Source organism: Argiope bruennichi, chromosome 6, assembly GCF_947563725.1.
Source record: "Argiope bruennichi chromosome 6, qqArgBrue1.1, whole genome shotgun sequence".
NCBI lineage: Eukaryota > Metazoa > Arthropoda > Arachnida > Araneae > Araneidae > Argiope > Argiope bruennichi.
Genome location: NC_079156.1, coordinates 77,696,970 through 77,709,181, shown reverse-complemented (window position 1 = coordinate 77,709,181; position 12,212 = coordinate 77,696,970). Strand labels below are relative to the sequence as shown.

The 12,212-nt window shown below is 26.4% G+C and overlaps 1 protein-coding gene across 2 annotated transcripts in view; it reads right to left on the bottom strand.

The window, feature by feature from the left end:
- The window catches only part of LOC129971596 (uncharacterized), an 84,273-nt gene that overhangs the window by 18,551 nt on the left and 53,510 nt on the right, over positions 1-12,212 (bottom strand). For both annotated transcript variants that reach the window (XM_056085510.1, XM_056085511.1), the window contains 4 exons: positions 11,885-12,092; positions 7,542-7,570; positions 5,876-6,011; positions 2,355-2,458 (listed from right to left, as the gene is read on the bottom strand). In XM_056085510.1, coding sequence (XP_055941485.1) covers positions 2,355-2,458; positions 5,876-6,011; positions 7,542-7,570; positions 11,885-12,092 — 477 coding nt within the window. The remainder of the gene's footprint in view (positions 1-2,354; positions 2,459-5,875; positions 6,012-7,541; positions 7,571-11,884; positions 12,093-12,212) is intronic.

Here is a 12,212-nt window from a genome sequence, read left to right as displayed (position 1 = left end):
CCCAATTAAATACGCCCAAGATCGCTTTACATTATTCTACGAAAAACGCAGTAAAAGTTTTTGTATTCCAGATTACCATTTATTCATTTCTCCAGGCTTGAAAAAGAAATACAATTATTTCAAAGAAACATTTTTCTCACGAACTGTCAATTCAAATAATAGAGTGATAAATGAGCTTTTCCTTTCAATATATATCAGTAGTCATGAGCTTGAAACAATAAAGGATCCAAATTCCTGCATGCATTTTATCATTTCGGGGTTGAAAATTTTTCACTCCCAATGTTCTTCACATTTCTATTCAAAGCCCATCAATGCTGTTTTATTATCACAATCAGTGCACCTGAGTAGAAAGGAATCTCGTTAAATACTTTAATCCTTCTAACTCACATTAATGTGCATAAATTTTTAGATTCTTGGAATCGTAATTAAGAAGGAAAGCTATTGAAACAACAGGGAGGCGAGAAAACAAGCCACAATAAATGACTATTTTTCTTTATTTTATTGAAAAAAAAAAGTTATGCACTACCTATAATATAATATTTTTTTCATACCATTATATAGTTGAATAACATTTTGCAATAAAAATTTAATAGAATTGCTTCTTAACAATTGCATATACTCATTCGATTCCAGAAAAGAAATTAAATCATTTTAATCTGTAAATATTTTTATATAGCATAACAGAATCACTATTCTTAATTTCAAAGTAATTCTTTTTTCTTTTAAAACTATAAATACAATTTCTCATAAGAGCTGATCAGTCGCCTGAGAAGCTCTTTTCATGGCTTGTGGAAGAGGAACTTTCAAAGATTTTGCTGCAGCTTCTACAGAGCAAAACTTAGCAACATTATGCACAATTTTACGTGCTTGTGATTTTAAAGTCTCTCCTTTCTTAAATCGAAAAGGCATTTTAAAAGATGTCAAAATTTAAGAGACAAAAAAAAAAAAAAAAAAATGTAAATAATGAAATACAGTTAATATTAATCAAAGAAAAGATATTAATAAAATATAAAAGAAGTAAGCTAAGCGAATATAAAGATACATGCAACTGCGACTAAAGTGAGAAGACGAATGAGCAACCAGTTTTCTTTTATCACTTCCCACTGACGCTAAGAAAAAGAATACCCTCCAGACTTCTGTCAGATTCCACCCATTCAAAATGGATCATCCCCACCGAAACCTGTTTCAATAACGCCCGCCGTAAACACAGACAATTGTCTTGTTCTTCATTGCAAATATTAAATACTGTCGTGGACAGACTTAAAGTTAATATGAATAACATGCTAATAAATAAATAAAAATGCATGCTGTTTTCATACAATATGAATAATGTGCATATTAAAAAATTGTGTAGCTAATGTTCAATTTTTTTTGTAGGGTCATAACTATACGTAAAATAAATTAAGTAAAGAAAAGTATTTTTCCATTTCCATTTTAAGTAATTGTTACCAAATTGATTCAAATCGATTAGTGATGTAAGAAACAAACATCTAAACACAACACCTTTAAAAAAATGTTATCTAATACACTGAAACTCTTCTAAATTGTAAATGACCTATGCATACTTCATGTATTAGAAAAAAAACTATCATTCTGTTCATAAATAATGTTTTGAAGCATAAATAACATCAGTAAATGCTATCCTTGTAAATATTACACTTTGCAAATAAACTAGTTTTAAAAAAATGTATTTTATTTATCAAAATAACAACAGTTTAATTAAACCTTTCTGATTAATAACATTAAAATAAAGTGTTGTCATGCACATTTCTAATTTTAATTTAGATGGGAAGAATGCCTAAATAGCAATATGATAATATAAATGAACAAAGAAGCAAATTTAGCCAATAAATATCTCTAATCCTTCATTTATTAAGAAATAAATAATTTGAGTTTGAAAAGTTAATATAAATCATAACTTATGTTTAAAAAATGAAAAATGAAAGATGCACAAGACATGTCTGTTACAATGAAATATAAATGAACGGCATAATAATTTGACCCAAATTTATACAGATATGACTATATTGCATGCCTTATTTCATAATGAAGCATGCAATACAGTATAATGTACACAAATACAACTACTTTAGATATTTTTTCACATATAAAGTGAAACTATTTATTTAAAATTTCAGCATCGTTCATAAAACAATGAAAAAAAATTATGAAACATTATTTGCAAAAGTATGATAAATAAATTACAGTAATATCAAATTAAAAACAAATCATTGCACAGTTCTTTACTATTGATAAATACTATCTATTTCTTGCACAGAATGTTTTATTATTGCAAACAACATTCTAGCCTAATGCTGAATTATATCAAATAAAATGAAAAAAATAACCTATACCTCATGTTCTATTAGAAATTCAGCAGGCCACAACTGATTACAAAATTCACAAGGAAGTTCATCATTAGGTTTTGTTGGTGGTGGTTGTACTGGCGCCCTATAAACTGGACAAGAAAATATAGATGTATATACAGAGCAGTAATGGAATTTTAAATTTATGACAGAAAATTTACATGTTAAAATATATTAATCAAAAGAATAAATTTTTTGTGACAATTACACAGAGTCGAACTGAATTTGAGACATTTAAATTGAATGAATGTTGAATGAATTGATGAATTATTGGAGACATTTTTTTGATATAATTATTTGAGAATTCCAGTAAAGTAATAAATGTACTCATCACGAAGAATCTTTTGTTTTCTGAACTTTACACTAAAGGCAAAGTTGTTTGATCCAGCCATAAACAAATTCACCACAAAAGTATTTAAAATAGTTGTTATGTGCACATTAGAGTGATTTTTAAAAAAAAAATTAGTGAGATTTTGGTATTTTTCAATTTAAATCCTGAAAACTATTACTGCACAAATATCACTTTCCCATCATTTTAAAATTAAAAAAAAATATTTTTTGACAATACCTATACAGTTGTTGACTATCCCCCCCCCAATTTTAACTACATTGTATTTTATTATTGCTTTTAGCATGATTTCCAATAATACATTTCATTACTGCACTAAATTCAAACCATTTTTATTGTGCCATCAAATATTTTTGCTCTGTATGTGAAAGCCAGACTATTCATGCAGTTACCTGAGGAATCAGATAGTGAATTTACAACACTGTGAAAGACAAAATACAGTGTGTTTTAATGACACTAAGGTATCATGGGACTTAACTTCATTAAAAAATCACATCTGTAGAATGAACAAAAGAAGTGCAAATCTATTAAAATATCACAGCTTTAAGTCTAGCTCATATGGATGCTTAAAAAAAAAAAAAAAAAAAAAAAAACTTTCTTTTAGAGAATCATACATATCCAGTTATCTATAAAAACTTAAATTGAAATAAAAGTTCACTAGGAATGGTGGTTGCGTTTAATTTGAATGAAATCTCCTGTACATAAATCAAGTTCTCTCAGTAAAGTACTTTTGAGCACTAAATTATTATACACATAAAAACTGCGCTATTTTAATTGCCTTTCATCAATTCTGTTTATCTTTCACATGAACCATTTGAAAAAGTTGAATTTATCTGAATCACAGTACAATTAGGGGGGAAAATCCAGTCTATCTATCTTCTAACTACAGAGTGCACCATAAATACATGCAAACTTCAAAAAATCAAAATAAAATAATACTTGAAAAAAATTGCAGCTTATGGGAATATGTTCAAAGGACCTTTGAATCACCCTGAATTTAAAAAAATATTAAACAAATGACCAATATATGGCATGCACATATCAATCTGAGATGGTTTGTGCAAATTAGAGAAATAAAGCACAGTAGCTTAATTCAGCACGCTTTATTTTAAAACAAAAATGTTCAACAAAACCAACATCAGAAAGTAGTAAGTGAGTGCATAATTAAGCCTCTTACAGCTGAGTGTAAAAAATTGCCATTGATGGTCTGCTGATCGTTGGGGCTAATTAATCTTATATGCTCGGCTGATCACTTGGTCCTCAGTAAACATGTCTAGAAGGAACATCTCAATAGAACAGGCAACATGAGATAGGGCAGCATTCTGATGAAGGTAATGGCATATTAACGCTAGTTTTAGCAGCAAAGAAGGCACAACGTGGACTCACAAAAGCGCAAGATACTTTTCTGTAGTGACGTAACAGATTTTAAACTGGATACAGAACAATGCTCTTCGAAGCAAAGAATGAGAATGTAATGGTTTAGTCATGTGCTCACAAAGGTTTGATATCGTCCATATAGTCTGTTATGCATATTGATGTCACAATGCAATAAAAAGTGAGCTTCATCTGTGGATCACGTTCCAATTAAGCAAGTGCCCAAGTTGCAGTTGTCTTTCATTGGAATCTGCAAGCAATAATTGGTGAAGTGCCTGTATCTTGAGCAGATACTGTTTCAAAATTCCATGCAGAATGCATCGGATCGACCTTTTCTGAATCCCTGTTATTCTATCAGCTTCACGAGTACTGCAAATTCCCATTGATGTCTCGGCTGCCAAACACTTTGTACAAGGGATGGTCCGCACTGATGGATGGTCTGCCACCTTGGACGATCCACAAATTCCTCTTTTTGTCAAAACAGCATATTAAATTCAGCAGGTCATTTAATGTAATAGGGCTTTTATTTGTCTTGATCCCTTTCATTGTGGAGGGGACTTTCGTAATGCTTCAGTCGCGGATTCACCATTCTTATAGAAAAATTTAATCATTAATGCAATTCCGGTAACGATAGCATGCTACTGGCATCGAATGATGGATATACTTCCAGCTTTTTGTTTTATAGCTATCTAAATTTGCAAAACCCGACTTGGTTTAATATGTGAGCGACGTCTATTGGTCATTTTTTAAACAATTTTTATTGGGGGAAAATTCAGACTTTTTGAACAAATTCCTCAAACCGCAATTTTTTTGAGCATTACTTTTTTTAATTACGAGTTTTTATGGCCTACTCTCTATATATATTAGTTTTACAGTATAACTGTACCTTAATTTCTTTTTTTTTTATATTTCATATAGATAAAAAACAGAACCTTTTTTTTTCTTTAGCTTTCAACAATGCAATATATATATATACAATCAAATATTTGATATAAAAAATGAAAAAGGTTTAAATTTTACAGCATCAATGAAATATAATGTTGAAATTATGAAAAAAATTGTAGTAATTTAGGGAAAAACTGCTAAAAAAAACAAAAACAATAATGTTAAAATTATTATTATTATTGTATTTTTAAATAATGTAAAACTTATTTATCTGCAATGATATTTTGTGAAACTATTGCAGAAAATGACAAAATTTGCTTAATTTTGAATTAAAATCCCCTCTCCCCAAAAAAACTTTTTTATGCATTTTTATTTTCCAAGTACATTTAACAAATTTAGTAAATCTAAACAACAGCAGTGTCTACACAGCATGAATAGACAGACATTTGTTTCCTTTATTCTTCTAGCACAAGGATTTATGTGGCATATAAAATGTTTAATAAAACTATGTATGCAAGCATTCTTTTACTATTTCAACAAAAAATATCTCTACTCTAGTTTATGCTATACTGTAGAAGGCAATTTATTTAATGCATACAATGTTATTTTAATACCTTTATTTCCTCAAATCAGAGAACAGACTTTAGAATAAATTTGATTTTGTATAATTAATCCAATAAAATACAGAATTTTTAAACAGAGATAAAGCCCAGACTGTATTTAGAATATATAAGATAACTGTAAATTAATGAGTTAAAATAAATATTATAATTATGTTTCAAAAACAAGCATTTATCTTCATCCCAATGTAAAGAATATTGATCAGTTATATTTTGAAAAAAAAAAAAGTTTATACAATACTATTGGAAGAAATTAAGATATTTAAAAAAAAAAAAAATACCTTTTTCATATTTTCCTCTATTTGATTGATAAGGTTCTTGGTAATTATGTCCAGAATAGTTCCTTCCTGAAGCTTTATCTTTATTTGAATTCAAAAAGGGAATATATTTTCCAATAGCTTCACCAAAAGATTTCCCCTGCAATTTCATATTACAAAATAACATTTTTCAGGCAAAAAATATTATTTTCTAATGTTCCAAATGAGTAAAAATCATACACAATTAATTAATATGCACAACAACAAATATTCATTTTGTTGTTGTTGTTGTTTCACTTAATTTAAATAGAAACACCTGATAAATATTTTTTATTCAAATTTAAAAGATTTTAGTAATATTAGTTATCAATAAAAATTTGAAATTCAAATAAGAACTTTTCAATTTCTTATTCAATTGACTTTATTCTTTCATATTTTGTTGGTCTGTTTGTTTTAAAACATGCTAAAAAGAATATTAATTGCAAACCTGAAAAGAGTTAAAATCTTATTTACAAACATCTGAAATGATACATAAAAGGTGTTAAAAGATTCAGATAAAACCAAAAAGTTAACCAAAATCTTTTATTCTTTGATTTTTCACAATGTGACACAGAATTACAGCTATCAGTCACTTAATTTATAAACAACAAAAGATTTCTAACTCATATAAAATAATGCTTGTTTCCTCTGCATATGAAAAATAGCATATGGAGAGAAATATATTTAAAAAATGTTCACAATGCTGACAAATATTTAGTCTTAAAAACTTAGCAAAACAAGACTTTGTTACAAATTTCTAAATTGTAACAATATCTAAATAATACTTTGGAGGATTAAAAAAATGCTAATAATTATTATAACATCTTTTTTCCTTAGTTTAAATTTATTTAATAAATTCAGATCATTACAAGTGATGAAAAAAACCCAACTTGACAAGTAATACTTATGTATGAAGTAGATTTATCTAATAAAAATATAATCTGGTAATGGTTATTTTAAAAGTTATGCACAAACTGACATATATAGATCTCAAAAAGATCATGCCTTTACTTTTAGGTAAAGAAATTAATTTTTAAAAAAACCAAAACGGATCAGTATCAACTCACTTAAAAAAATAAATTAGAAATGGTTTTCAAAACTATAAAAATAATATTTTAAAATGCACATGATGAATAATAAATTATATGTGGCAGAAATTATTCAATCAATCACTAGTCTAAGCATTTCATTTCCACCATTAAAAAATATTAAAATGTCTCAACAAAATGATAAATAATTATGGTGTTACCTATTCTTATAAACTTAAAACATTTTATCTTTCTTTTACTTTATTACTTTTTACTCACTTTACTTTTTTAATAACCTTTTTAATTGATGAGAAATAAAGTGTGTTTGGAATTTTCAATTTGCAGAGACTTATAATTTGCTCTTACAATTGTATTATTTTTAAAAAATAATTGCAAGGGAAACATTTCTTTCTTGTAAAATTAAACACAATAAAATTTTATGATATTATAAATAGATCAGATAGACCATTAACCAGGTTTTTAGAAATATGGTACAAATAAATAATTTTTGAGGTATATTTTAAACATTTGAGAAAGAGAGGGCTTTTTTTTCACAGTACAATTACATTTAACAAAAAGATAATAGTTTTATTTTGAAATTTACTACAAACATCAAGACTTACTTTATTTGCTTTTTCATTTTTCTTTGAACCTAAAAAGAAATTTATAATTCAGTTTTATAATAGCTGAGTGTTCATAATCAAAACATATATATGACTTGAAGCAGTATTACTTACAGCAAAATGAAAAACATATTTTAAAGAAAAGATGATTCTTTTGTGTAACAATGCACAAATGTCAGAAATTTTTTTAAATTTTAAAAGAGGGAAAAAACTTGCAAAGAGTTTTACAGAATACTTTTCTGACAAGTATCAAAACAATAGAATGGGAAAGAAAAAAAATTATAGATCTGTAACTACACCAACTAATATTTAAGATATACAGAAAGAAATAGATAAACATTACATTTTTGATATTAAAGCAACTACAACATGCAAGCATACTGTATACTGCTCATAACATGATGAATGCCAACAAAACCAACCACTTAAAATATGGCTATAAAAAGAAGTAAAAAATAATATTAATTATATTGATTTATTTTTCTTTGTGATAATGATATAAAAATTGAAAATGGAGACATGCTAAAAAGAGGCAATGAAAAATAGAAGAGAAAGAGATAATGACATTAGAAAATTTACTGCAAACAATGTGTTTAGAATTTTAATTATATAAAAATAACTTTCATGATTCTCAACTTCTTAAATTGGATTCTAGCTAAGAAGCAAAGCTACTCTCTGTGGATCAGTAAAATGAAATTATTATACCAGTAATTAATTAACCATTAATATAAAAGGCATTTTGAATTAGAAATATTTTCAAATAGTTATCTCAAGAAATTTGTAAGAAATGAAAATAGTGGAATATCAAATGCAGATATCTAGATTTAGTTCCTGTATAAATTTTCATGTAAAGTAATGAACTTAAAAATATGCTCAATTAAACCAGACGTAAAAAATTTTTTCTTTAGATCAAGAATTATTTGTTTTCTTTGATGACACACATATTTTCCCCCCACAATTAAATGCAAAAACATTTTAAACAACAACAACATTATTCCCTTGAACAGAAATGAAGAGTTAAGACTCGTATACTAAATTACTTCATTTTTGGCATTTAAATCCATATTCAAGTTAAGTAACAATTCTTTTAAAAGACATATCACATTAACATGCTTTCGTATCTCACATGTCTTTTGTACTTTTTTATGGATGAAATAACAATAAATATCTAAAATAGAAAGTGATATGTATTGCATCTAATCTAATAAATCTAGTAATTTCTAATAAAATTCTTTCTAATTTAAATTCAAAGTGTATTGAGTTACTACTAAGTCTACCTATTTGCCAGATTTCATGGCATTAAGAGCCATAGTTTTAGCCTGATACTGAAGACACACATATACAAACACTATTGTTTCTGCTCAGAGATGAAATATCTTATTTGAAAGTAAAAAAATTTTTTTATCTGAACAATTAAACTGAATGCATATCAAAGGATATATTATTAACTATCCATTACAGAACAAAATAGTTTATAATATATAAAATGACTATTCAAAATTTGTATAAGTGCTGATTTATAAAAGTGTACTTGGGTATAGAATAAAACATGTCAATGGAGAATATATGGTTCAACATGTTCAATAGATAATTTTAACGAAAAAAGTTAATCTCCAAATAAGTTAAAGAGATTTATAGTATCAAAGAAATCAATGTTCAAAAATACCCAAATGAAATTACATTTTTTAATAAAAATAATAATAATAATAATAATAAAACACTAGGTTAAGGATAAAAAACTTTAGAAAGAAACTCTGCTGTTTATTTTATTACATTAAATACATCCTACAAATCATATTTGATAACAAATAATAGAAATAATACAAATTGCAATCTGAGAGTTAAATACACTATCAAATTAGATCATTTTTATAGATCTGAAGTAGAATTCTAGAACTTGAGCATTAATCTAAAAGTATCTACAAATATTGATCGAGTTCCTTTGCAGAATGACAAATAAAAATAATCAAGAACATTCAGATTTATAACAGAAAAACAACAATAACTAGAGGATTACATATTTTGGCACACTTATTTAGACATCCAATTCAATAAAATTTGGAAAATTCAATTTTGAATACACACACAAGTAGCTCAAATTTAAAAGAATAAAAAGTATAAAGAGGTTCCGCTCTTTTTCTGAATAAAAATTTTGAAGCCTCTAAAATTTTTTTTAAAGTCTGCTCTCACTATTTTTAATGCAATTTGGAATATAATAATTCAGTAACTAATAAAATAAAATTTTGTACGAAGGTCACGCATGAAATTTCCATTCAGACTACAATAACATTTCAAGTTTGTCTTTATAAATAATTATAATTAATAAAAAATTAAACTATAAAAAATCCATAATTTGACATTTTGAAAATTATAAATAATGTTTCAAAATAAAGGACATTATTCAGTTCCCATCACAATTGTACTCTTCAAAACAACATGAAGAACAAAAAGAATTACAACTTTTTTGGGGGGGGGGGAGTCGGAAAACTTTATATTTGAATATACAAAAGTGCATCAGGTACTAAAAACATAATTACAAGGGATAAAAAAAAAAACAATGTTTAAAAAAATCTTTAAAATATTGCATTTAACTCTTCCTCAATACTTTCTAATTCTGAGTCTTCTCTTTGTTTGAGGATTAAAAATTGTTCAGCTGATAGATATATTTTATATCATTCATCAACTCAGCTTTCTCTGCTAATTTACAGAACTTTTTTCCAATTCTTTAACAACACTTTGCGTGCACATTTTCCTATTTTTTTAATTCATTTAAATTATCAAAAAGACAATTCATTTTTTCTGTGGGTTGAATTCATTTTCGTTTAGAAATTTTTTGAGCTTTAAGGTAAGCCAAATATTTTTGTCTTGCTTCTGCTTCAGACAAACATAGTTTCTTTTGATTTCAAGGCAAACTAAATTTTCAAAATATTTCAAATGATCAATTATATTTGAATGGGTTATAAAATCTTTTAGGTTTTCAATATTAATTCATTTATTACAAGAAATTCCTTATTGTATATCAATTTTTCCATGAGAAAGTATTAAAAGTGTATATTATTTCCCACAATTTACTTAAGATTTAAAATCTTATTAAATACCCATAAATAAACTGTCAATAGATCACATTTCACAAATTTTGAAGAATTTCTGAAGCATTTTTAATTTACTTAGAAAAAAAGCCAATTTTCTTAGATCGACAAAACATAAGAACTTAACTATTTCGTAACTAATTGCCAATTTTTCTAACATGTTTTTTAGTATATTCAAGATAAATGTTTCGCAATGTAATTTTAAATCAAAAATAAATATGTCAGAAACAGATTACTGAAAAAGAGTGTGTTTTAAAATTTTGCCTTCAGTGAACCCAGAATGATCCTAGAAAGAGGGGCAATAACAGACCTAACTTCACAATTATGTTTAGATAATTTATTTATATTGACATTATTCATGATTATCAAAGCTTGCCAATAAACATCCACTTTAAAACCAGCTGTGCTTCATTGAGACCTTTCAGTATTCCTCCCAGAACGCAATGGAACCCTACTCCCTAGCTTCATTATTAGACTGGTTCATTATTTTCTGCATATTTAGCAATCACCATGAATTATATGAAAGTCACAATTTGGTTATAAATTTTCGATTTTGCTCTATAGATAAATCAGATTTCACTTTCATAAATTTTCAAGCTAGGAGCACAAGTAAAAGAAAAATTAAGGCTTCAGGATTGAAAAATGGCTTTTTTAAGGCTTTGAAATAAAAACCATGGCCTTTAAAAAGATTGATATTTAGAGCTTTTTAAAGGCCTAAGAGACCTTGTACATTCATATAAGAAAGTACAAAAATGCTGCATTTATAAATATACAATATTATATATTTACTATAGTATTGACTTTCATAAATATACATTCATACATATAATCACAATCATACTTACATGAAATAAAATAACCTATATAAATGTTACAAAAATACTATCTTATTTTTGTAAATAGAACTGCTTTTTACAAAGATATTTTATTACAGATAGATGTAAAGTAGACATTATTAATTAAGGAAATGTAATATCAACTATTTGATTTCAATTACTTGGAAGGAAAAAAAATATTTTTAAGGAAACTAAAAATAATTATTCAATTTTCTCTTTGAAATTTAATTTCATGAAAACTATTTTAAAAAAATTCCATAACATGAAATGAAAAATTCAAATTTTTGATGCTTTAACCTATCAACTACAATGAACAATAACAACATAATAAATAAAATGATTATGAAATCATAGAAATCTTTAACAATGATATTCATAACATTAAACATATTAAAAATTTTAATTTTTGTCAACTTACTTTGAGATTTATTATCTTCCCTAGCGATCGCTAATACTCTATCACAATTCTGAAAGTGAGAACGTTCTTTCTTTTTTGGAATCTCTTCACCACAAAAATGGCATTGAGTCATCTCATTATAACACAGGAGTAGATGTTCATGATATCTTTCTTCAGGAATTTTAGAATTACATGATGGGCATAATTCGACCTTTACTTCAAGATGTCTCTGAAAAAATATAATACGAAAATGGATCTCGTTAAATAATGCCCAAATCACAACATCTAGAATACTCAATTCATAATCAAACTGACATGCATTACACAATATTTTGGTAAAATCACTTTT